Here is a 23,682-nt window from a genome sequence, read left to right as displayed (position 1 = left end):
AAAATGTCTTCCATGCCACCTCTACATACGTACTGCTAACAATTTTTATAAAGACATTTCATTCATAATCAAGAGCACTTTACATGGATTGGATCCAGAGAGACCCAGAATACATACAGTAGGGCTGGGGCCTAACGTAGCCATGTTGCACGTTTTTGGTTGCTACGCGGTGGACAAAGGAGTGAGGATAATATTTTGCTTCAAGAATGGAAGTAGAGGATCTTTGTTGGAGGCCACCATCCATGCTGAATGGACAACAATGCTAGTGTTGACTTTGTGAAGGTATTGCAACAGAAAACCAGCTTCAGACAACGTGTCAGCAAACGTTGGAGCCTTTTAAGTGTGTAAAATGATTTCGTTTTACAATCTGTACACTTCAATGCATCGTTCCTGTACAACGTAACTATTTACACCGCTACCGGACTACCAAAGGGCCACCTCGACTGTCCCACTGTTAGCAAATCATCATGGAGAATGAGATGCGTCAGACCAGTCCTAAAGGGAGTGCAATGCACAACCAAAAGGGCGCCCCGATATCGTAACACATTCACAAGCTGAAAATCCTACGGTCAGTCAGACCAAATGTCCTTCAATATTTTTATGGCCTGAATATTTTCATCATTCTGGCCACCTGCGTCCGGCAAAATGGGCATCGTGAAACCGAACTTGAGCATCGGTTACATAGGACATGACCGCATGGTATTATGGTCATGTTGACCTCAGCATTCAGGCAGATACGGCATGACCATGCTGCTTTGGCGACATCAGCTTCTCTTACAGCTGCTTCGGCCTTCTCCTGCAACAGTTGTTTAAACAACTTTCAGTGTCAACGATATAGGCGTACAGAAGAACAAATACTAGTACCTACAAATGCAACGCAATGCAAACTATGAACTTTACAGTTTTCCTTCACTATCAAGCAGCTCATAGCCTCATAGCAGATTATACATGAATGCACGACAGTTGACAATGCAATACAGCCTGTTCGGTTGGCTGATTCGTATCGTTGCTCGTTCGTGAAGAAGTACTGCTGGCTGATTTGTGTGAGAGGAAAATACTGTTTCCTTGACTTTCGGCAGTCATAGCCTTCTTAGCAGCCTATAAATGCAGTGCAATGCTAATTATGACGTTTGGGAGTTTTCTTGACTGCCAGGCAGCTAACGAGGAAGGCCAATGCATCCACAGGGCATTATGCATGTGGGGTCTGACTTGTGGTTCCTTTCATTATGGAGTTCCATAAAGGTGACATGGTCTTTAGATGGCACGTCTATCTATGTTCTAGTGCAAGATCCTATAATAACAACCATCTGGTAACAGAGGGACTGAGGGAGCATACATTTAATTAATATATTCAACTTCTTTTCATATTTCTAAGTCAAGAATATTGGTTTTTCTATTCATAATTAGAATTCACACTCAGTTTAACAAATGGATCTAAATGTGGTACCAGTTTAAAAACCTAACTCATCATTGATCATCATTAGGTATCCGATAATATTCCAAGACACTATCTTGTAGTAGTACGGAATTGACAGGGTATACAGATGCTAGTGAAAGAAAATGAATTCAAGATATAACACGAAAAGATATCAAAGCAAACAAACCTGCTCTACCAAGAGAGCAACTTGAGATTCTTTAAGCTGATCTTGCAAGGAAAGAGTAGCCTCAAAAAGTGTTTCCTTCTCAGCATCCATCCTTACTCCTGCAGCCGAAAGCATATCATGGACCGCTTGTACCAGCTCAGTGGAAGATACTTTTCCATATTGAAGCCCAGCATCCTGTAAACAGTAAAAACACAAGAATTAGGGTAACAAGTTCAGAATTCAGCTTGCAAAAATAGAAGTTGCACTTGGAAACCAACCGCATCCTTGGTGACTTCAGTGCCAGTGTTGGTGGCTAAGAGGTTCTCTTGCCCACCTAATGCCACACCACCATTCACTTGGGAAGGTGCAGATAGGAAATCAGCCATTGAAACACTTTTAAATGAGTAAACATGACTGGAAAGCAGCATGCGAGTCTCGCCAGGAGCTGTCTCTACTGGAAATCTGTAAAGTGCTTGGCCAGCTGAGGGCCTTACATCTTCAGGGACCCTACCATACCTGAGCTTTTCCCCCTCTTTTCCTGTCTTCCATGCCACAATTTCACCACTATAGAATGGTCTTAACTGGAAGGAATTGCACCTGCCGAGCATCTTGAGATAACAACTCTGCTCCAAGGGAAGCGTCATACCTCCCTTCACGTTTTGAAACTCCAACATCTGAACCCAGGTGAAGAATTTGAAGGGCTTCTTTCTCTGAACCATCTGGGCATGCAAACAGTGAGGCAATCGGCAGGATCATTGGTGCCCCTAACCTGTGACTAACAACAATTGCGATAACGTCATATATTGTCAAAAAACTTGGGGGCTCTGCGACTAGAATATAACCCGTAGCTTTGTTGACGAAACAAATGCTTCTGTGCATTCCATTGCTTGACCATTCATGAATAGAAGGATGCTGGATGGTTCTTGTAACATCTTGGAGATTGGGAAGTAAGAGAAAGCGAGTATGGAGGCATTGAACCAGTTGCAGATTCTGTGAAATATCCTCTAGTATCTGTTCTATCTGGACCAAAGCAAGGGCTTCAAATGAAGGGAAATGATTGGTTACGCTGATCATCACAATCCTAAATGCATTTTGCAAAGATTTACTACGCAGCTTCTCTTTTATTCTGTCTAGAGTAACTGAGTGAATGCTATCGACAACTTTAATTTCTTCTTTTCCATCAAGTTCCTGACAACATATGCCAATTGACATTGTTAGAATAAAATTTGTTCAATTTACATCAACCATACTTCAAATGAAAAGACACTGAAAAAGTTTGATATCATTATTTTATACCTCCACAATGACATCAGAGAGCTTTTTGATGCCCAAGGCCTTGCAGATATTCTGAGGAAGGTCTGGATGGGTGAATCTTAGCCTTGATGTATTTATGTTATTCAGTAAATGAGAACCATATGGGTCAACATACACACATGATGCAGCAGTGACCAGCCTGCAGCCATCATCTGGTATTACTGAATCGAAAAGATCATCTGATCCATCTGTGATACTTTGGTTGATTCCATTGCACATGAAGTCCAATATTTCCATAACTGCACGGAGTTCATTTGGGTTCAAGCGCTGGTAGCCACATGCCTTTTGGATATCCAAAAGAAGTTCTCTTGCATAGGAGTTTGTAAGGCTTTCCTGCATTCCAATCTCTCTAAGAAGGGAAACAAATGGAAGATACCGACTTGGAAGCTCAAAAGCAAAAGGTGACATGTTAATTGTCAGACGAGCAAAAAGTGACTTCACTGGGACCAATCGAGTACCATTTGCAACTGGTATAAATGCCAGTTTCTCCAGTTCTGTTTTTTCTGAAAAAAAAAGAAGCAAAGAAAACCCTAGTTAAGAGGAATGACCGATATCATTTCCCAAAGCAACAGAAACTAATTCATCTTTCTTTTTTTATTGTTATCTTTACAGAAACTAATTCATCTTTTTTTTATTGTTATCTTTGTGTAGACAATATAACTCCATTATTGGATCCCTTACCCAAAAGAAAACGGGGTGATACATTAATTCTTAATATATTAGTACTCTAAAAGATTGAATAGAATTAGGATTTCAGAACAACGAAGTGTAAACATAGCAACAAGTGCACCCCAGTAAAAGAAACAAGTAAATAATTAGTAACTTTTACTTCCAGTAAATAATGGCAAATTGGCAACAAAATGTACAAGAAAACAGCTATGCATTTCTGCTACCTGAAGAAGATATTGTTCCCCATATTTTATCCAAGTATTGCAAGACCTGTAGAAAGGCATCTTCCACCGTCATTATCACTGCTGAGGTTGGCCAGTGTGCTAATGTGTCCTCACCATTGCCTCTACCAACAATCTGTTTCATTACAGAAAGTTAAGGGATATAATTTTAACATTACTTGTTTAAAGTTTTTTATGACGTTCACCTGTAAGTGCCTAAAAACTGTACTGAAGGCAGGTGGACTCCTAAGCCGAAATGCTCCCCAAGAATACTCGGGAGGAACAATTGTTTGTTTGGTAAGGATTGGAGCAGAACTCCATGCTAATGGCCAGTCTTTTAATAAGATAGCTTCGTTGTATGAGGCAAGTACCCTTCGACCACCTCTCTTACCACCAATACTTGGAAAACCTTTTTCAGCAGGCACAAATGCAATTTTTCCAATCTTTTCACAAAAAGCACTGTCATACAAAGTAGCAAAATTTGCAAAAAGCACATTTACTACGGATTCTGCCAGAGACCATATCTCAAAAGGGATTTCATTTTTGCTGTCTGTGAAATCTGCCTCGAAGTCATCAGCATCTTCTAAAGACGACATAATATCATGTCCCATGGTTTCTATTTTTCTTGCACACTGTACTATCATATCAGCCTCTGTGGATGTCCTAAGGCCTGCTTTTCTGAGTATAACAAGCCAACCATCTGACATGAACCTTTCAGCAGGGAACTTATTTCTCTCCCCAGAAAACACAGAAGTCAACAGAGCATCCGAAGGGTCAAGTAATTCCTCAGGTTTGAAAAACTCTCTACAAAATTCATTTGCATTTGCCACAAAGTTAGTCTCCTTCAAGGTTTCTACTACAGCAGAGTTCAGTTGAAGATCGTTCCAGTTAGCATACAAGTAGGTCAAAATGTCTTCCTGCTCTTGAGCTGTTTTATTTCCAAATCCAGGCAACGCAAACTTCACTAGTATTTCATGATCATTTAGTCGTTCAACCCCCAAAACCTGAAGAAACAAATGTGCATTTGATGAGCAAGAAAGGCACCGGGCATCACTAGGGTGAAAGAATGCTGTAGGAGAAAGAATGCAATGATCGGACCCTAACAGACTGGTGTATGTTCCTGTAACTGTCTTATAGATTGGAAGTGTTCTCAAGACATCCAATTCTTCTCTCTGATACAAGTGGTTGTTAGCTAATCTGAACTCCGAAACAAATAACCCAAATAGTCTATCGCAGTCTTCACTTGACAGGCTAAGTGGCGAAGGTAAATGTGCTGCATTTTTTGCTGCAACCAACTTAGAAACAATTGCCTGTCCAAGAGTACGACCATTTGGAGGAAATAAATTGCATATTGCACCACACTCTGGGAAGGAGGGATCAAAAATTGGTACATTCAACTGGTTAAGCAGAGAAGTTAACCATGGAAATTCTGAGTTCATTGACCTAAATGCAGTATCAAGCACTTCATTCTGTTCTGCTTCTCTAGTACTGTCTCTGGGGGAGTCCGGTGTATCAAGCTGTCCAGCTACATCATCTCCAGGAGGGTCTGGTGAATCACTAATTGGTGGCACAAATATTAGATGGCGTTCCTTCACACGACAGAGAACCGGCTTGTCCAGATAAGCAGGAATCAAGGGCCAATCAGACAAAAGAGAAAGGTCACCGTTCAAGGAACTGAAATTTTCCCAGAAGCTTCTAATCCATTTGGGAGTTGGAGTAATTGATGATTCAGCATTATTGTCCCAAGGAATCCATGAGGATTTGTTCTCAAGTGCAATCCGTATCCAACGCTCATCAAGTATGTGCTTCAAATAACCTGCTAATAAGTGGGGAGAAAAACACCTCAGTTTCAGAGGCCTATGGATAACCTGAGTGGAAAGCAGCAGAGCCAAGAAGGGTTTTTCCAGACATTTATAGTGGATAAAGTGATCCAGCAAAGGGCTCATCAATAGCTGCTGCTGCTCATTGGCTATCCAGAGTTCAGCCATTCCCAACTTTGTTAGACGCATTGTTGATGTTGGAAATGGAACACCTTTAAGCTCAGAAATGATGGATGACAACACATTAGTTTCAGCAGCTTGAGTCCTGTGGAATGCTGGACCATTGGTTTTGCTGATATCCTCAACAACCCCCTTACCAAAGTCATATAGGGCTTTTCCAAAGTATGTCATAATTTCAAGTGCATCACCTCCAGAAGTACCTGCCATCTGAGTACTTGATTGGTAAGACAGTGTGCTGCTCGAAGAAGGCATAGAATGCGATCTAGAAGAATTTGTTGTTCCAACATGTTGCCTGTTAACTCGTGATTCATCAGGTAGATCATCCGAGAAGCGGTAAGGGTCCATATCTGAGAAGCAATATTCAAGAACATCTATATATGTTTCAATGGATCTAAGTAAAATGGATGGAGAAGCTTTTAGTAGTTCCCGAACCATTTTAGGTCTAATCTCTCTTATGGTAACTCCAACTGCCTGAATTTCACTAACCAACTCCCACGGCACAGAAAAAACAGGATATCGCTCTTTAATAAAACTACAAACACTATCAGATGGGAGATTATCGTCATCTCCATTTCCTGAGTCAGCTAAGAACATACCCTCATCCACTTTAACAAGATTTCCATGGTAAAGTTGCCAAACAGGAAGATCAGCTAACCGTACATAGAAAGGCCTTATCACTTGCTCTATTAAGGATTGCCAATCCGCTTTAGATGCCCTTGGTGAATCCATATTTGTTCCAGTAGAACCACGCCCAGTGAACGAAGTTGGATTCTGCTTCGATCTTGGCCAAAAAGAGTATACCCTATCACCATATGTCTGTAATATAGCACCCACAGATTGTGCAGACCTTGGTTCGATAGCAGAAGATAGAGGGTCCGTTTTAAGCTTTTGAAATTCTAGAACCATCTCAACATATGAACCACGCACACATAACATAAGTTCCTTATTCCACGCTTCAACCAACCTGTCCCTGTCATCTTTAAGTTCTGGCAGAGATGCATCACGTGTACTGCTAAAAATATAGCGCCCACCACTGTGCCTCACAATGAAATGCCCCAAAGTTGTGACTGGCATGCTTATAAACCCAGATAGTGGTAAGGGAGATAATATACAACTGGATGGATGTATATTGGTCGATACTCCATTCCGAGCTATGTGCGCTGCTACTCCAGCAACAGGGGTTAGGTTATAGGCAAGATACCGCCTGAAACAGAAATAAATCAGCATGCATTATACCATCCTTCAATGAGCACATAAATTTAATATCATCTGTCCAAGTTCTCTGGACAGTGTTAAAAATAGATAAAACAAGTAGAAAAAAAAAATCTGAGCCTTGGGCTCTGAAAGAGACAAACCTGTCAAGAGCCATGTTTCGTGTTTGACCTGATCCAAGGGAAAGGGCAACAAACCATTTGTCAATATAACTGCAGCCACTCTCAATTACGTGCACATCTATAGCTTGCATTTTGATAGCTGCACTTGTACTTGAAAATATTCTGGATATTTGAAACTTTCTCCATTTCTTTTCCGAAAATGGGTTCCTCAAAGAAGCAACAGATGGGTCAACAAGTACAGAATAATTCAGAGTTGACTGAGAGGCCCCATCCTCCCATGTTGATAAAGATACCTGTTTCGAATCACATTGGCAGCCCTTTAGAGTTTAGACATCAGAAGATATTGTCTGAGTTTTCCATGGTCATGTTTCAAAAATCAAAACCAACCAATAGAGTTCCCTTGCCACTATTTCTTAACAGCCAACACATCTCTAACATAAGTATGGCTATCGAAATGTTGTGTCAAATAAACTTTAGGTATCATGAAACACCTTACAAGTTACAATGTATTACAGCACCCAAAAAGAACTTAAACAACATACACTGAAAGTGCTACACCATTTTATCAATATTACAGACCCATTGTTAATTAAGCAGTTTGCTACGCCTTATTCAGATAGCACTGAAGCTTTGCAAGGTGACATAATCATTCATTAATAGTGGCTAACTGTAACATATATGAAAGGGAATGGTGTTTATCCAAAATAGAAATGTCATTTGTGAGATATCTCAGGTGAAGTATAAACAAAACCCCGTAGGGGAGTTAAGTATAAATAGAAGTGCTTTACATAAATAAAGTAAATCTGGTTCATGATGAAATTCCATGGTAAAGAAACCACCTATTATGAGCGTAGAAAACAAATTCAAACAAGTTACACTTCAAAGAGGAAAGGCTCAACGGGGCACACAGCATACTACTGCTTAGGACGACATGCTATCACAAATAATCCTTACCTGAATGATTGACCTCAAGAACAGGAGAGTACTGGACGGATTCTGTGTAAATCGGTCAAAAACCTGTTGTACTATATTGCAACCTGCTTCAAGTTCTTTGAGGCATTTTGATGATAACGGCATTCGAATAATCGTGGAGTTTGCAGTACATAAAGAAGCATCCTGTGTAACACGCATTGGGAGGAACTGATCATGAAACCTCTCGACCAAATCATTTCCTGAAAGCCAATTACCATTTTCAGAACTTCATACACAAAAAACAGACATCGATGCCAAAACATAGGCAATAATGCCGCTGATTCTAGATATGCGCATAACTACATCAGTACATGACTTCACAATTCAAGCATTGCCAAACAGGACAGTACATTCATATTAATGCGCTATCATGTTGCCACAAATAAAGAATCTAGCAGAATTGGAATAATAGATGTTTAAACATGGGACAACAAGATTATTGCGTTAATGAATTTTATATGAAGCCTTCGACTACCGACAGAGCCATCTGCCCAACGGAATTGATACAAATGTTTTTTTTTCGTTTTCTTATTTCATTTTTGCTTTTTGTTTACCTACTCTTTTCAGGTTTGCTGTTCACATTGTCCAGTTTGGGAGTATAAAATGTCACTAGCATGGTACATCTGTTAAACCTTAACCAGAACATTGCCACATACCAGTTGTTCAAACTAAATATTAACACCTCAAGTTCTTCAATAATTTATCTATACGTCATGAAAGTTCAAAATCATAAACTAGTAGGAAGGTAAATGAAGCTCAATGCTTTTCAACAAAGTGTAATATGATTTTCTACAAAGTAAAGTTAACTGTTTTTACGAGGCAATGCAATGCTTGTTCATTATCCTTTATCAATCCATCTACTTTCTTCATTCTCAAGCAGCCTATACAACAGGGATATTCAACTTATTAGCATTCTCCAAATGAAAGGGGCATGGTAAAATCATCACATTGCAGTGTAACACGGTCTTGTCATTGATAAGGAGCTTTCTTTCTTCCAGACTATCTAGTACTTACATTATTATCACGTAATTTTGACCACATAAAGAATTTCAATTAACCAAGTCTGTACTTTGATTTAGTGAGAAGTAATACACAGATTTTGAGTGCACTATGTAACTGATCAAAGTGTACAATTTCAACCTAGCAGAAGAAAAAGATTGCAACATAAGGAAGATATGCTTATTGCTTTTACAGTAAAAGAGAATCTAAAGATTGTGCCATGTGTTCACAGTAGAACAAATTGTGATTCTATTTAATATGCAAATAAATTGAGTAATTATATTTTTCTCACCTAACAAAGAGAAGTATCTTGCGGATGAGGTAGCAGTGGAAGTCGCATCACCAGTCAAGCCCAAGGGGTCAAAAATGTAAAAGTAACCACCAGAAAGAATAGTCAATGTATCACAAACAAAGTAACTACTAAGAAGTCCCAAGCCATAGTTAAGGATGTTCCCTCTCAATTTCCAGGGAGGAGGAAGTTGGAAGCTGCAAACTTCTTCTCGGTTCAATATGGTTCCTTCAAAGACCACTGTCAATGAAGAACCCTGGAGGTCACCTATAATTTCACAAAAAAAGGAAACCATTAAGGACACACTAGAAGGTTAAAATATAATTAAGTGGACTATAATTGTAGCAGGTAGATAAAGTAAAACAATTGACTAGAGAGGCTGTTTCTACCATACCTAGACTCTGCTGCAGTAAGGACTGTTTCGGATGTTCTCTTTTGTCATAAATCAGATGCACTTTCTTTGCATTGCAATAGTCTGCTAGCTCTATAAGGTCAAACAAAAGAAAGTCGCTCTCACCATACAAAGCCAACAGCTCACTTATTTTAGCATATTCCATGCAGGGCAAATTCCTCATTAACTCATCATCCAGCAATGATGATCCACGAAGAGATCGTACACCAAGCCTATTAGCCAGTTCATTGCCAATACTGAGATGAATAAAATTCTTTGAAGTAGGATTAGCATTCATCCAGGGTGCATCGTTATAGACGAGGTTTCTAGCAGGTGTCAGAACCCCAAATGAATCCGGAATCACCAATGAGTTCAGTAACACATCAGGTGCTTGACTGTCAGGGTAACAGTCAACAAATGCTTCCAATACACAATGAACAAAACTGAGTTGCTCTGTGGACAACGGCTCTCCTTTGACATCTCCTTCTAAACGGCGGAGCACATTCAGATAATCCATTGCATCAAATGTCTGCCTCACACCCAACTCTGAGAGTAACTTTTTAAACTCTGACAGTTCGGATGGAACTGTGTAAAGATAGGGATGATATTTTACAGGCGAGTCAAAAGCAAGTGCCTGTGGTGCCACGAACCTATCCCCTATATAAACCCATTGAAATCCATCCAGATACTCTTTTAGAGCGTTGCCACTGGTAGTGCCAATAATATCTTGCAATTTTGAGTAGATTACTTGAACCCCCTTTTGCAGAATAGCATCAATGTCTGTGTCTGCAGAAAACATTTTGAGTTCATCATAAGACTTGGAGAGCTCGACTAACTGAGAAGACAATGTGCTCACATTTGGTGGGTCACACCAGCCTAGTTTTCTTTGCACATACATGGAACAGGAATCTGCACTAAGAATTCGCATTTTTGATGAAACAAGCCACATCTGCGATTTCGGCCTTGTGATGACAGGTGGTGCTATGATATCTTCAGATATGAACCATGGAAGTCCTTTGAGCAATGGTGCAACATGGACTGGACACCAAGAAATATTTTTCAGCTCTGACCAAAATAAATCTTCTGGCATATCATAATCGAAATTCGAGAACAAAGATACACTAGTTTGGTCACTTGGATCACACACATCTCCATGATTTTCAGGTTCCAAATTTTCACTAATTTCAGATGCTTCCGGATTCCCATCCTTAAGAGAAGTTTCTCTGCCCTCCATGTTTGAAGTTTTGGACTCAAGAATGTTTAGATAGGTAAGTAGCTTTTGCCCATAAGCAAATGCATCATCTTGTCCTGAATTGTGCACCAGTGAAACTGACCTTGCCATGTCAAGCAAAGTACTAAAACCGAAATTTCTTTTCAATCCAAAACTACCCAATAATTCAATTACTTCAGTCATCATGAACTTTTCTGAAGGAAAGAAGGTTTCTTGGTGCAGCAACTTCAGTAACTCAGGCACACGAGGATCATAAAGCCTAATGAGAAACCAAACATTAGAACTAAATACACATTGGCATGTATCAAAGTCAGAGGGAGAGAGAGAAGAGGAGGGTGTGGAGTCAAAAAGGAAGACTGACCTGGAGGGCTGGACCCACACTCCATTGGCTGCCAAGACAAAAGGGGTCTCACATAATGCAGCTCTTGCTGAATCATCATTATCTATCAACAGTTTCACATCACGAATAACTGCTGAAATAATAGCTGGCTGCAAAAGAAACTCTGACATTCGAGGAAGGACATGGTCCTTGTAAAATTCAACCTTTTGAGGTTCCTTGATATCAAAGTATGATACCAAAATTGACCTCTCCTTCACAGATTCAGTTCTTATAAAGCTTGCATTCAATAAATCCTCATGCACCCCTTCTGGTTTAAGCCATTTTCTAGGATTTGTCAAGTTAACAAGTTCCCTAGATTTATAAGATTCAAATATTGGGAGGTTCCTAATTGTATTCATATGGGAGGAGGTGATCTGATTTCCGGAAAACCACTTTGACTGGAAAATGAAACTTCGGAGTTCATGTGCTTCTGCCAATGAAGTGCTCATAAACAATTCCTTGATATCCTGGAGATTAGAAGCTGACTGCACAGCATTCAAAACACCAGCAGCAGTGGATTCCTGAACAAAATTCGCTAACTGAGGATGTTCTATCTGCAAATCAGATCGCAGAAATAAACATCCCAGTTTTTGCAGCAAGGAATGCATATTTTCGCTCCATCCATCATCTCTTATTACATTTGCAGCATTCCCAAGTTGCACGACCTTGCCATCTACAAGAGGTAGTATAGGCCACTTTGCGAAAACTGAAATATCGTCACAGGAATGCCTCAAAAAATTCCAGAGTGATACCATCCATTCCATACTTGGCTGGCCTTGCTGCTCAGGAAACCAAGACAACTGCTTAGCATGTTGCCATTCAGGTGGCAAGATCCTAGGCAACAGCTCAATGAGAAGATTACTTGTGAATATATATATGTTCATGCGTGCAGAATAAGCTATGTCATACAACTTCTTCGAAACACCTTCTGGTAAAGAATTGCCAATAACAAGATGTGGTATGGAATCCTTAAGAAGTTCAAATTCTATTTGTGAAGTAAGGAATACTCTCTCACCCTCCCCTCGTTTGTTGAATGTTGTGAATGATCCATTTGCCACAGGAAGAAGAGCCAAACCTTGCAATTTATCACAAAAGGAAGGATCTCCCATATCACTCAAGCAATACTCAAGAACAAGTATAGCCTCTTCTCTGCTTCTGAAGCCACGCTTCCGTCGGATCAACAAATTCCTCAGCAAATGAGGATTTAGTAGATGAACTGATGGATATGCATTAATGAAATTGTCAATTATTGGCTTGGTTACAGATACCACAGGCAAACCAGCTTGAGAGAGAAGTTCTGCCAGCTCCATTGCCTTTGAGAAACTGAAATCTGGAAAAATAGCCTGCCTGGATGACAGCCAGTGACCACCTCGAGCTTTTGTATATAGAACGTGAATTCCAAGTTCCGCAATAGATACATAGAGTTTCCTCACCATGGAAGACCATGGTTCAACACCTGCAGCACTAGGCCAAAATGACAGAAACAAGTCAGAGGGACCAAGCTCTTCAGCAACAGCTGCAAGCAGGTGCCCATAAGCAGGAGCAACGACATCTTCAAGCAACGCTAAATTCCACTCTGATCGTACTCTTCCTCCCCCAGCCATGTCATTTCCGATCCAGATATCCCTTCGATTTGAAGAGAGTTCAAAATAAGCATTTACATGCACTGGCATGCTAGTATTGATTGGTAGAGGAAGAAAGCAAAAGGCCCGACCCTCAAATTTTTTCCTGACCTTAGAAGATCCAAGATCTGGATTTGTGAAAACTGAGTTATCATGGTTGACTTCAGCTTCAGCAGATAGTTCTTTTGTATCATCGACACTCACTGAATGCAGATATGCAGCAACAGATGCCCATGGAACAAAGAAGTGAGATTTACTACCAGAGGCAGTTGACAACTTTCTAGCATGACCCCCACCTATACATTCAGCTAAAATCCATGAGTGCAACAAGTGTGAAGAAGGGTTTTGCTCAAGAATAGTAACCTTCTGACAACTCCAGGGCAAGTCACTGTCTTTAGTCTTATTCAACTTACTGAAAAATTGATTTCTATCCATTCCTGATGGTTGGTTTCCATGTATAAATGCAAGCATTGCGCCAAGTGCATGAGGTTCTTTACCCATCTGAGAGCTATTATTCCTGGACACACGATGAACAAGTCGCATCTCCTGACTGTTGTTCTCCTTGACATATAGAGTTACCTTTTTAACATTGCGGAGAAAAAGTAGAGCCTCAGATACAACTTCAGAGAATGAAGAGAAAAGCATTTCCACATCTTGTGGTGCATACTGTTCTCGTTTTATTTGACTTCTCGAAGCAGCTGCCGAATTCCTAAGGGGAAACCGGAAGAGTGTACCTGGAAATGGCTGTTGCAAATTGCAACCAAAATGTAAGAATGGGGTGAACTGATCAGGAAACTGATCTAAGATCCTTCTTCCTACAAACTGTATCCTTAAACCAGGATGAGACGGAGATATTCCTGGCAAATAACAGGCATGTGGATCAAACATGACAATATTCTCACCGGAAACAAATCCAGGAATATCTGTGAAGTGATACACACAATTGAAGCCAAGACCAAACCTTCCAATTGCAAAAGGTTTCTCAAGTTTGCTGTCTTGACCTATTCGTGAGATGGCATAAAGGTCCTGTGGACTAAAAACTGAATCATTAAAGCAGTAGAGAGCAGGTCCTTGCCATTCAGCCATTTCAGGTGAAAGAATGGATGAAGTTCCATACTGAGTCTTATCCAGCAAAAACACAACCTCAGAAGCCTTAGCATCTTCTGCGTTCTGTACCAACTCAAAGAGAATTCCAGGGCCATCTGCATACATCTCAACAATATGCTTGAGTCGTGTAGTCAAGTCTTCATGCTGTCCAAACGCTTCAGCAACTCCTGACAAACTCAAATTCATCGAATCAGAACTCTCAGCAAGCAAGAGGCGACGAAGAGAGCGGACACCAAGCCTTTCAGCCACATCATTAGAAATGTTACCATGAACAAAATTGTGAACATACTTTTTTGAGCTTAAAGCAATGCTTGATGCGCTCCCACTGATGTCATGACCCAAATCAAGTAACCAAGGAGCGTCATTGAATACAAGTTCAGAAGATAGACAGAGCCTAGATGAAGAATCGGGTAAATATATTTGTGCTTGCTGATCCTGAAACCGGAACTCAGATAAATGCTGCACAACCAAGATAGCTGTTCTTAATTCTTCAGCTTCAAGTGAAGCTGAAGCTTTCCTTATGGCCATTCTGCTGAGAATACTAGCATAATCAACAGGGTATAGGTGCTCCTTTATGCCGAGCTCCAAGAACAAGTCTTTGAACACTGCTAAATCAATTGGAACAACACGAATGTATGGTGCTAGATGAAGGTGGCCACTTAAAACAACTTCGTCTGTTTTCGCAAATCCATCACCCACCCAAATCCATCTGCATCCTTCTAGAACCACTTTCACAATATCCATTTCATCAGAACCAATCAAGTTTGTCAGCAAAGAATAAATCTTAGGCATCACCAAAGCTAATTCTTGCCGAAGGACTTGGTCAGTCACAATTTCATTGTTCTTGCCCAATTCAAGCAGTTGAGCTGCAATCACGCTCCCTGATGGAGGCGACAACCAACCTAAGCTGTACGACAAGGCTGAGGAAGTGCATTCACCATCAAGAATACGTGAGCTAGCAGAAACAATCCACATATCTTCCTGCATCCTTACTTGCTTAGGTGGAGCTATCATTGATGATACTGAAGGCCATGGCAAAGCTGGACTTGGTGCAGTAGCCAACACAGGACACCAGCAAATCAGTCTCAGATCACTCCAGAACTTTTCAAGATCAAATTCCCAAGATTTGTCACGAGGCCTGAGCGCAGTGGCAACTTTAGCTAGCATGTTCACCTTCTTCCGACCATCAGATAGCTTATTCACATACCATTTGTGAGCATGAACTTCAATATATGAAAGAAGGACCTTACCCCTTGAATGAGCCCTCTGCTGATCTATGTTCACAAGTGAATCAATCTGCCGAGCACTTTGTAATATGGTATCAGTAGAAACTGAAGTTCTAAGCCCCAAGCAAAGCAGCATATCAAGAACATCTGGATTTTGAAATAAACCATGGGGAAAGCAATCTGATTCCTGGAGAAGAACATAGAGTTCTTCCACCCGGGGATCATAAAGAGATTGTGGGCTTTTCAAAGTTCCATTGATAGTGGGAACAAATCTAAGGATTTTCAAGGTTTCCTTGAACATTGGATCCTCCAAGGACAGCTGAGGCAGATCTTGTAAGATTGTTAATAGAACTGAATCGCGCAACTCCGTTTGCAGCTTGTCCAATCTATTCAGAACATACCTCTGGTAGAAGTTTGATTTTGGCATGCGTTCAACGCCATAATATCTCATTATGATATCTTCATCGCTTGGGCAAATAGAGAAAATAAAGTCAGCATTGAGTAAGTGGTCAGGAACACCAAGAGGTGGCAGATACTTTCTTGAACTGGACAAATCCGAGAAACCATAAGTACTGGGAGAACCTCCATCAAATACCCTGAAGATCGGAAGCTTTTTGCATTGATTTATACTTATGTCAGAAAGGCGGGCTCCTAAATACCATTTTGGATCCAGAAGAAACTGGTACAGTTCATTTTTTTCTCCAGGGGTAATGCGTTGAAACAGAGATTGCAAGTCAACACCTTCCAATGAGACAACCCCAAAGATTGACTGAAGAACTCCAGTTGCGTCACCATCATACACATAAAATGACAATTGCTTGTGGTCACTCAAATATTCAGCATCCAGTATCTTGCAACCAAACTTTACCAGGAGTTCATTCATCAAACTAGACAATGATTCTGTTTTGATTAATTTTGAGCTTGTACGTGCCCTGTGAAGGTGGCCAGAAGTAGATGGCAGTATAGGCCAATCACTAAACAAATGAAGGTCATACGAGCGTCCCCCTATATACTGCCAAAAAAGTTTAAACCAGGCTGCTGTAGGAGATGACCCACCCAATCCTGGATTCCAGGGAACTTGATCTTTAAGCTTCCATCCAGGAGGAAATAACCTGGGTAAGAGCTGGCAGAAGATCGGGCCATCAATGAGCCTAATGTTGGCCTGGGAATCACTGGCTATCTGATACAGCTTGTCTAGTAGTACAGGAGGGATGCTTCTGTCAACTATTCTATCACCAACTTCAGCTAGAAGCTCATATTCGATGTTATCACAGACATAATAATAGCCCTCTTGCGAACTAGCAGAAAAAGTCCCATACTGCATATTTGCTAGTGGAATCAGTGGAAGGCCATTCATGCATTTACCAATATCAGTACTGTCAACATCAGTAAGACAATATTCCAATAATATCAACTTATGAGACTTTCCTAGTGTAGCAAGTTTAGCATAATTCTTGAGGAAATGCCTCACTATAGCAGGACTTACTATTTTGAGCATAGACTGCATATAAAATTTTGAAAACATATCACCTATTGCATTAGATACGCGGACAATTGGCATGCCTACCAACACGAGGGCATCATTAAGATTATTGCTTCCTGAGAATCCCTCATCATGAAGCAAAGCATCAGCTGGTGATATCCAGGTCCCGCCTTCAATCTCTGAATGCAAGACTGGCGAGGTGTAAATAACCTTGTAAATTTGCTCCACAAGGATACTCCAGGGCTCCTCATATAAACCAGTTGGCCACAGTGAATAATATGATATCGTGGAGTCAGAAAGCATCCGCAACTTCATCAGCAGTTCTCTGAACAACGGAGCGACAACATCTTCCAACAGTAGCCTGTTCCAATCAGAGCGAAGCTTACCACCCCTGTCCATGTCAGCACCATACCAAATGTCACGTCGGTTGGATGAAACTTCAAAATAACCATTGACATGCACAGATAGTCCTGTCCTTACTGGCAAAGGAAGAAAACAGAAAGCACGACCCTGTCTGAGAACAGTATCCTGTAAAATTCAGCAATTACCATAAAGTGACCAAGATACTACAAAATGATGATGCATCATAGAATTTTTGCTATAGTATGAAGTTCATTCTACCAAAAAAAAAAGGATCAAGCATCAAGCATACATTTTGCAGTATAAGACATCACAAACCACAATTGAAGTTTTCGATACTCCAGACTCCAGAGACTTTGTTCAACAACAAAAACAAGACAGAGAACGATATGGAACCCCTCTTTTCAGATAAGGATGCCATTGTTGGTGTGATATTTTTTACTAAACAACAGAAGACAGCAACAGGCAGGACCCAGCTGTTGCCACAAATCACATATTGCAAAACCACAAAGACAATCGTTCACTGACAGATATCACATTAATCTTGCTCCCTAACCAAAAGACTACCTATGAACTCTGACAGATATCACATGCCTCTTGGCAATTTCATGAGAAGTTAGATAAAAGTAAACAAAGGTGACATTTCACAACAACATATTTAATTCAGTTAACTAAGTATCACAAAGACAGCTCCATGACAACATGCATGAATAATTGGTCTATACTCTACAGTCATGGTCTGATAGCATAAAACACACTGAAAGAAAGTGATCAATTAAGCAATTGAGAAACTTCCAAAGTAGTTTAACTGACATTCTAGAGAAAATTCAAGCGCTTGGTGCAATTTGCATTAGGAGGAAAAATATTCAGGATCCAAATTACAGGACAGAACAGAGACCCCTGGCAACCTAAGTCAGTACTGGAGATGCAAATTGAAAATGAATCAGGGATTACCTCAAGCCCTGTGTTGGAGATGCAAGCAGCAACAGAAGCCCAAGGCAGTAAGTGAAGATCATATTCCTTGGCAGCTGCAGTTGCAAAAATACCAATTTTACTTGATGCAGATGCCATTCCCTGAACGATAAAATAGGTAGAGCTCTTTTTCTCAATCTTGTTGCCCGAGAATGCTTCTGATATGAAATCCATCGAGAAAGAGTCCAACTTCTGCTTAGAAGATTCAACAGGAGTGCCAGAGAACCTGACAAGGGCTTGGCGATGCCAGGACAGCTTTTCACTCTGTGGCTCTAAGTAACAAGAGTATATTATTTTTGGCTCAGTCATACCAGATTCCCACACATACATCTCAAGTGATAGAACATTTTTAAGGAACAGCAAATTATATACAGCTTCTTGGTACAGTTGGGCAAAAAGAGATAAAATATCATCTTCTGTGTATGACTGTCTTGATAACCGACTTGAAGATGCTTGCTCAGAACTCCTCAAAGGAAAACGAAACAGAGTTCCCAGAAATGATGCTTTCATGTCGCAGCCAAACGCACAGTAGGGTGAAAGCTGATCATGGTACATTGTAATTGCTGACGAACTGACATAGTCGATGCGCTTTCCAGGATTTGCTGCCGACACATTTGGAAGATAAGCACCCTGGGGGTCGAATAGGACAACATACTTGCCACTCACGAACGACGGCAAGTCAGTCAAGTGGTAAACTGAGTTAAAACCAACCCTGCAGAAACATAATTGTGTTTTGAGCTTCAGAAGCCTTCCAAATAATAAATTAATTAGTGATCGAACTCAGCCTTGAATAAAGCATTATGCTGTAATGCTTAAGAGAGAAAGCCAGTTACATTGCAACACAAATGGAAACGACAGAAATATAAATGGGTCATAGAGCAAGGCAGTAGATAAAACATAACATATATTCATTGATTTGTCCCTGCATCCCACTCTCTCCTTACACTACACAGCATATTGATACATTCCCTAATCATTGGGAACGATCGCACCCTCAAAAATAGCTGGCGTCCTGACAAATTGTAGTGGCTAGGACGCCATAACACAAAAGCAGCATCGTCACAACCAGTTTGGAAGCTCGGCATTGCAAGTGACCACTCCAGGCAAGCTCCGCATTGAGAATGAGGCAGTAGAGGCGTACCCGAAGCGGCCAGTCTTCCACGTCTGGGCGACCTTCTTGCTGTCTCCAATGCGGGAGATGCTGGCGAAGTCCTCGTCGGTGAACACCGCGTCGTTGTAAGCAAGCAGCGCGGGGCCCTGCCACTGCGCGAGCGCGGGGGCCAGCAGCGACGCCCTCCCGTGCGATCGGCGGTCGAGGCAGAGGCGGACGCGCCCTGCGCCAGCGTCGTCGGCGTTCTGGATGAGCTCCCGCAGCGCGGTGGTGCCCTCCGGGTAGTTGGCTAGCACCTCGCGGATGCGGCGCGTGAGGTCCACGCGCTGCCCGAAGTCCTCCAGGAGCATCCCGCCCCCGCCGCCCGGATCCATGGAGGTGAGGCGCCAATCGGAGCTACTGGGGCATCCCGGGAGCGAGGAGGGAGGGAGGATGCTAGGGTTTCCGGAGGGATGCAAGGGTTTGGTTTGGTTGGGCTCCGATTTGGGCGTGTTCGTGCTTCGTGGCGGTGCGAGGACGGGGTGGTTGGTCTCCCGGGGATTTGACTCTGTCTAGCCTTTTCGTCGCCGTGTTTCTTGTTCTTGGAGGGGAAGGGAAGCCGAGAAAGGGGGTCCCGCCGTCCCAGCGATTTACCGGCAGCTGCTCACCTCAGGGGTGACGGATGAGACCCACGTGCCAGGGATGAGAGGAGAGAAAGGTATGGACTTGGGGCCGTGCAGTGGCCTCTGCGTGTGACTTTCTGGCCCACGGACATTCATCGTCCTCTAGATGGCCCAACTTTGAGATTGCAGCGATGCAAATCCATTTTTTTAGTGTGCTAACTCGTCTGCAAATACACTTTTAAACCATTATGTATGTGTGTTGAAGTGGTTTGATATAAAAATTAAACTAAAATTCCACACTAAACGCCTCTAACACACATGAATTGAGTTAGATACATAGACATACATACAAACCATGACAATATATGAGTTGTTGAGCACATAGGCGAAGAATGAGCTAGTTCTCCTGCCCGGAGCTGTCAATGGCGAGGACGTGGCTCCGCCTCTGGAAAATTTTTCCATTTCCTATTGGGGCACCGTTGGGCCAAACCTACTGCACCCAGCTACCATGGCGAAAGAGATCGACCAACTATATCTTCGTCCATGACATTTCGTAGTATGATGACGAAGGCGGCACTGATGGTGTGGTGCATAGCACCCACAACATACTAGGGGCGTCTCCAACCGTCCAACAACCAGCGATGTCTTTGTTTTACTCAGATCTTGTTTAACATGAAAGAGAGAGAGTGTTCTAATGACAAACAAATCAACAAATGATTTCACATGGGCCAAGAGATGAGGGCATTCAGTAGGAGAGAGTATGGAATTAGTGGCATATAGGGTTTGTTTGCTTGCCCATATATCATCCGCAATCCGCGTGTGTTAAAGTGGTTTGGTGTAGAATTTAGTTTAGGGAGATTCCTCCTCTTTCTCGGCTCTCCTCTAGCTACTCTATCGGGGACGTCATAATAATCCAGATCAATGGCAAGCGGCTTTGACAACCCCAAGCAACAAATCAAGTTCACGTCTCAGCTCGTTGCACAAAATCAAAGAAAAAAACATGGAAGCCATTCATATGTGAGTGAAAAACAAAGCAAATATTTAAAGCTACTCACTGCATTATAAAATTATAATTCATACAACCTCCGTCCTAAATTAAACTTCTTGACTCTGATCAAGTTTTCGGAAAAAAATGCATCAACGTTACAAACACTAAATTAATTTTATTTAATTTTTTTGAGTTCAAGGGCAAACTGCCCCGTCTTTTCACATTCATTAAAAGACAGAAATGGTCATTACAGCGCAGTTCAAGTGTCCAATAAACTCCATCAACCCAGAACTAAAACTCAGCCAAAACAACTATAGGCATGAAGCAAAGAATGAAGACCATAACACCTACAGACTCCTCCAAGAACAAAACTCAGAACCAACTCCTAGGACAAACGGCACCCCACAGATTACAGAAACAGCAACTGGACAACGCGCCCGTCCACTAGATCTTCAGACTTGGACCACCTTAGTTGAGAGGAATCAGCCCCGGCTTCATCTTCAGCAAACACTGCATCTGGTCCAACATTTGTAGATTGTTCAAAGAGGCGTCAAGAGCTATTGCCGTCTTCAGGGAGGAATCGGTGGAAGCCATGGCACCATAGTAGCTCTTTTCTTGATCTCCAGTACAATTCTTGATAGAGATTTTTTCTTGTTTTCCGGGCACAAAATTAGCCAATTTTGCACCGTGTAAGCCACTTTGGACAATAGGATATCCATCCCTTTCCACCCTACATTCTGAAAATAGATGTCATTTCTCAGTTTCCACATATTCCAGAGAGAAGCAGCAGAAACTATATTCACCAAACAATGTTTTTTTTATTGCTAAGCCAAAACTTGCCAATGGATTCAAAAGAACCCCCCAGGTTCACACCAAGAATGTCAGATAACACCCTCCAAAGCTGTGCAGCTACAACACACTCAAAAAAAAAGGTGAAGAACATATTCTTTGTAACAACAAAATAAGCAAGAGACATCATCTAACTTTTTCCTTTTGCTCAAGTTATCTCTAGTGAGAACCTTATTTTTTTGATAGCAACCAGAGGAAAAAATGTACTCTAGGGGGAACTCTCAGATCCCACACAGCTGACACAAACACAAGTTGTACTCCTCTGAAGTTAATAACTTTCAGACTGTTCGGTTGGCTGGTTCGTATCGTTGCTGATTTGTGAAGAAGTACTGCTGGCTGGTTTGTGTGAGAGAAAAATACTGTTCCAGCTAAAAATTTACGATCGTTTACGACAAGCCACAGCCAAACGAACAGGCTGTTTGTACAAAGACTGAGTAGAATAAATACCATTCGAGTTAAATTGCCAAATCAAGGCATCATCCTCACTAGTACAAACTATAGTAGAAGCTAACTGACAGATTTCTAGCCATTGTTCTTCCAAAGCAACATCAAACGTCCTTCTAAAAGTGCATTTAAGGTTGACACCATCCCAGGCATCAGCCACATTAATATTTTGTTCATTAACAATTCTATATAACCTGTAGTACTGAATGGCCAAGCTCGAGGTGCCTAGCCAGTTGTCTTCCTAAAATTGAACTTTTCTACCATCACCAATTTCCCACCTAAAGCCCATCCAGGCTGCTTGTGTTGCCCGCATAAAACCTTTGAAGAAATTGGCCTTGCCCTGTTCGTTTTGCTGAAATTTGGCTTATGTTGATGCTTATATTGAAATATTGTGAGAGAAAAACACTGTTCGCTTGCTGAAAAATACTGCTGAAGTAGTGCAACAGAATAGATCTTTTAAAAACTGAGTGAGAAGTTTGCTCGCAGTATTTTTTTATAAGGCAACGTATCAGGTGCAAACCAACCAACCTGTGCAAACTTGAAAAGTACCAAGACCACTAGATGCTGATCCAATGGATGGGGTGAGAGATGAGATTTTTTTACGCTTAAGCCCCCATCCGTTGGTTTTTTTTTTCGCTTAAGCCCCCTCACTACATCCATTGGATCAGCATCTAGTGGTCCTAATAGATAGTTTTTAAGTTTGCACAGATTGATTGGTTTGTACATGATATGTTGTCTTTTTTATAAGGTAGGATTGTATGAACAAAATTTACTTCTGTTACCATAGGTACACATCACTTTATCTTTAAATATCGCATTGTGGGCTGTAGCTTAGTCAATAGCCTGATGAGTCCACGGCCCAGTGAAGCACTACCGCGCTAGTCAGTCAAACTCGCTTCTCGTTCTCGTGGCGAGGCCGCACGGTACGGCGGCGGCGGGCAGGAGGGAGTCAAGAGCTCGCTCCGTACACTGGTTCACGCGGTGCCAAATCCTCCAGCCTCATTTCCCTCGCAATCCGTCTCGACTCTCGTCCTTCGCCGGTTGTTGCGCTCCCCCGTCGGTCAGTGCCGCCCCGTAATCTTCTAATCCCTTCCGACCCTCCTATCAGTTTTGCCAAATTGCTGTAGTCAGTCAACTGGTGTCTCGATCGGCTCTTCGCCATGGCGATCCGACTCAAGTTGACGGCCATTTGAGGGCGCTAACCGTTACCTGTCCCGCAGCGTCGACACCCGCGGCCTGTTCGACGGAATGCCTCCAGAGCGCAAGGGCATCGACGACCTCCCGGACGAAGTCCTCCAGTACGTGCGTGCTGTCCCGCCGCTGGCGCAACCTCTGGAAGTCGGCTCCAGGACTGCGCATCCTCGCCTCCAAGGGCAAGTTCTTGGGATCGGTGGAAAAGCTCTGCAACTTCTTGGACTCTCTGCTGGTACTCCGTGGGGGCGCGCCTCTCGACACGTGTGAACTCCGGTTCAGTTATTGGACAACGGCAACTTCCATAGTGCAATTCATACAACGCTTGGAGCCCCTGGTGGGAAA

At 41.9% G+C, this 23,682-nt stretch overlaps 1 protein-coding gene across 1 annotated transcript; it reads right to left on the bottom strand.

Annotated features, from left to right (window-relative positions):
• Nucleotides 1-207: 207 nt before the first annotated feature.
• LOC136492752 (uncharacterized) lies at nucleotides 208-19,899 on the bottom strand. Its single transcript, XM_066488761.1, is given in 14 exon segments — nucleotides 208-796; nucleotides 1,605-1,778; nucleotides 1,862-2,164; nucleotides 2,166-2,771; nucleotides 2,880-3,400; nucleotides 3,791-3,923; nucleotides 3,994-6,991; nucleotides 7,143-7,414; nucleotides 8,076-8,293; nucleotides 9,385-9,648; nucleotides 9,776-11,262; nucleotides 11,365-17,348; nucleotides 18,135-18,864; nucleotides 19,294-19,899. Coding segments are annotated over 14 exon segments (14,232 nt in total). The 5' UTR covers nucleotides 19,638-19,899; the 3' UTR covers nucleotides 208-598.
• Nucleotides 19,900-23,682: the final 3,783 nt, after the last annotated feature.

The sequence above is a fragment of the Miscanthus floridulus genome, chromosome 11 (genome assembly GCF_019320115.1).
Source record: "Miscanthus floridulus cultivar M001 chromosome 11, ASM1932011v1, whole genome shotgun sequence".
NCBI classification, from domain to species: Eukaryota; Viridiplantae; Streptophyta; class Magnoliopsida; order Poales; family Poaceae; genus Miscanthus; species Miscanthus floridulus.
The sequence above is the reverse complement of the archived record's forward strand: the minus strand, read 5'-3'. Positions and strand labels throughout refer to the sequence as shown.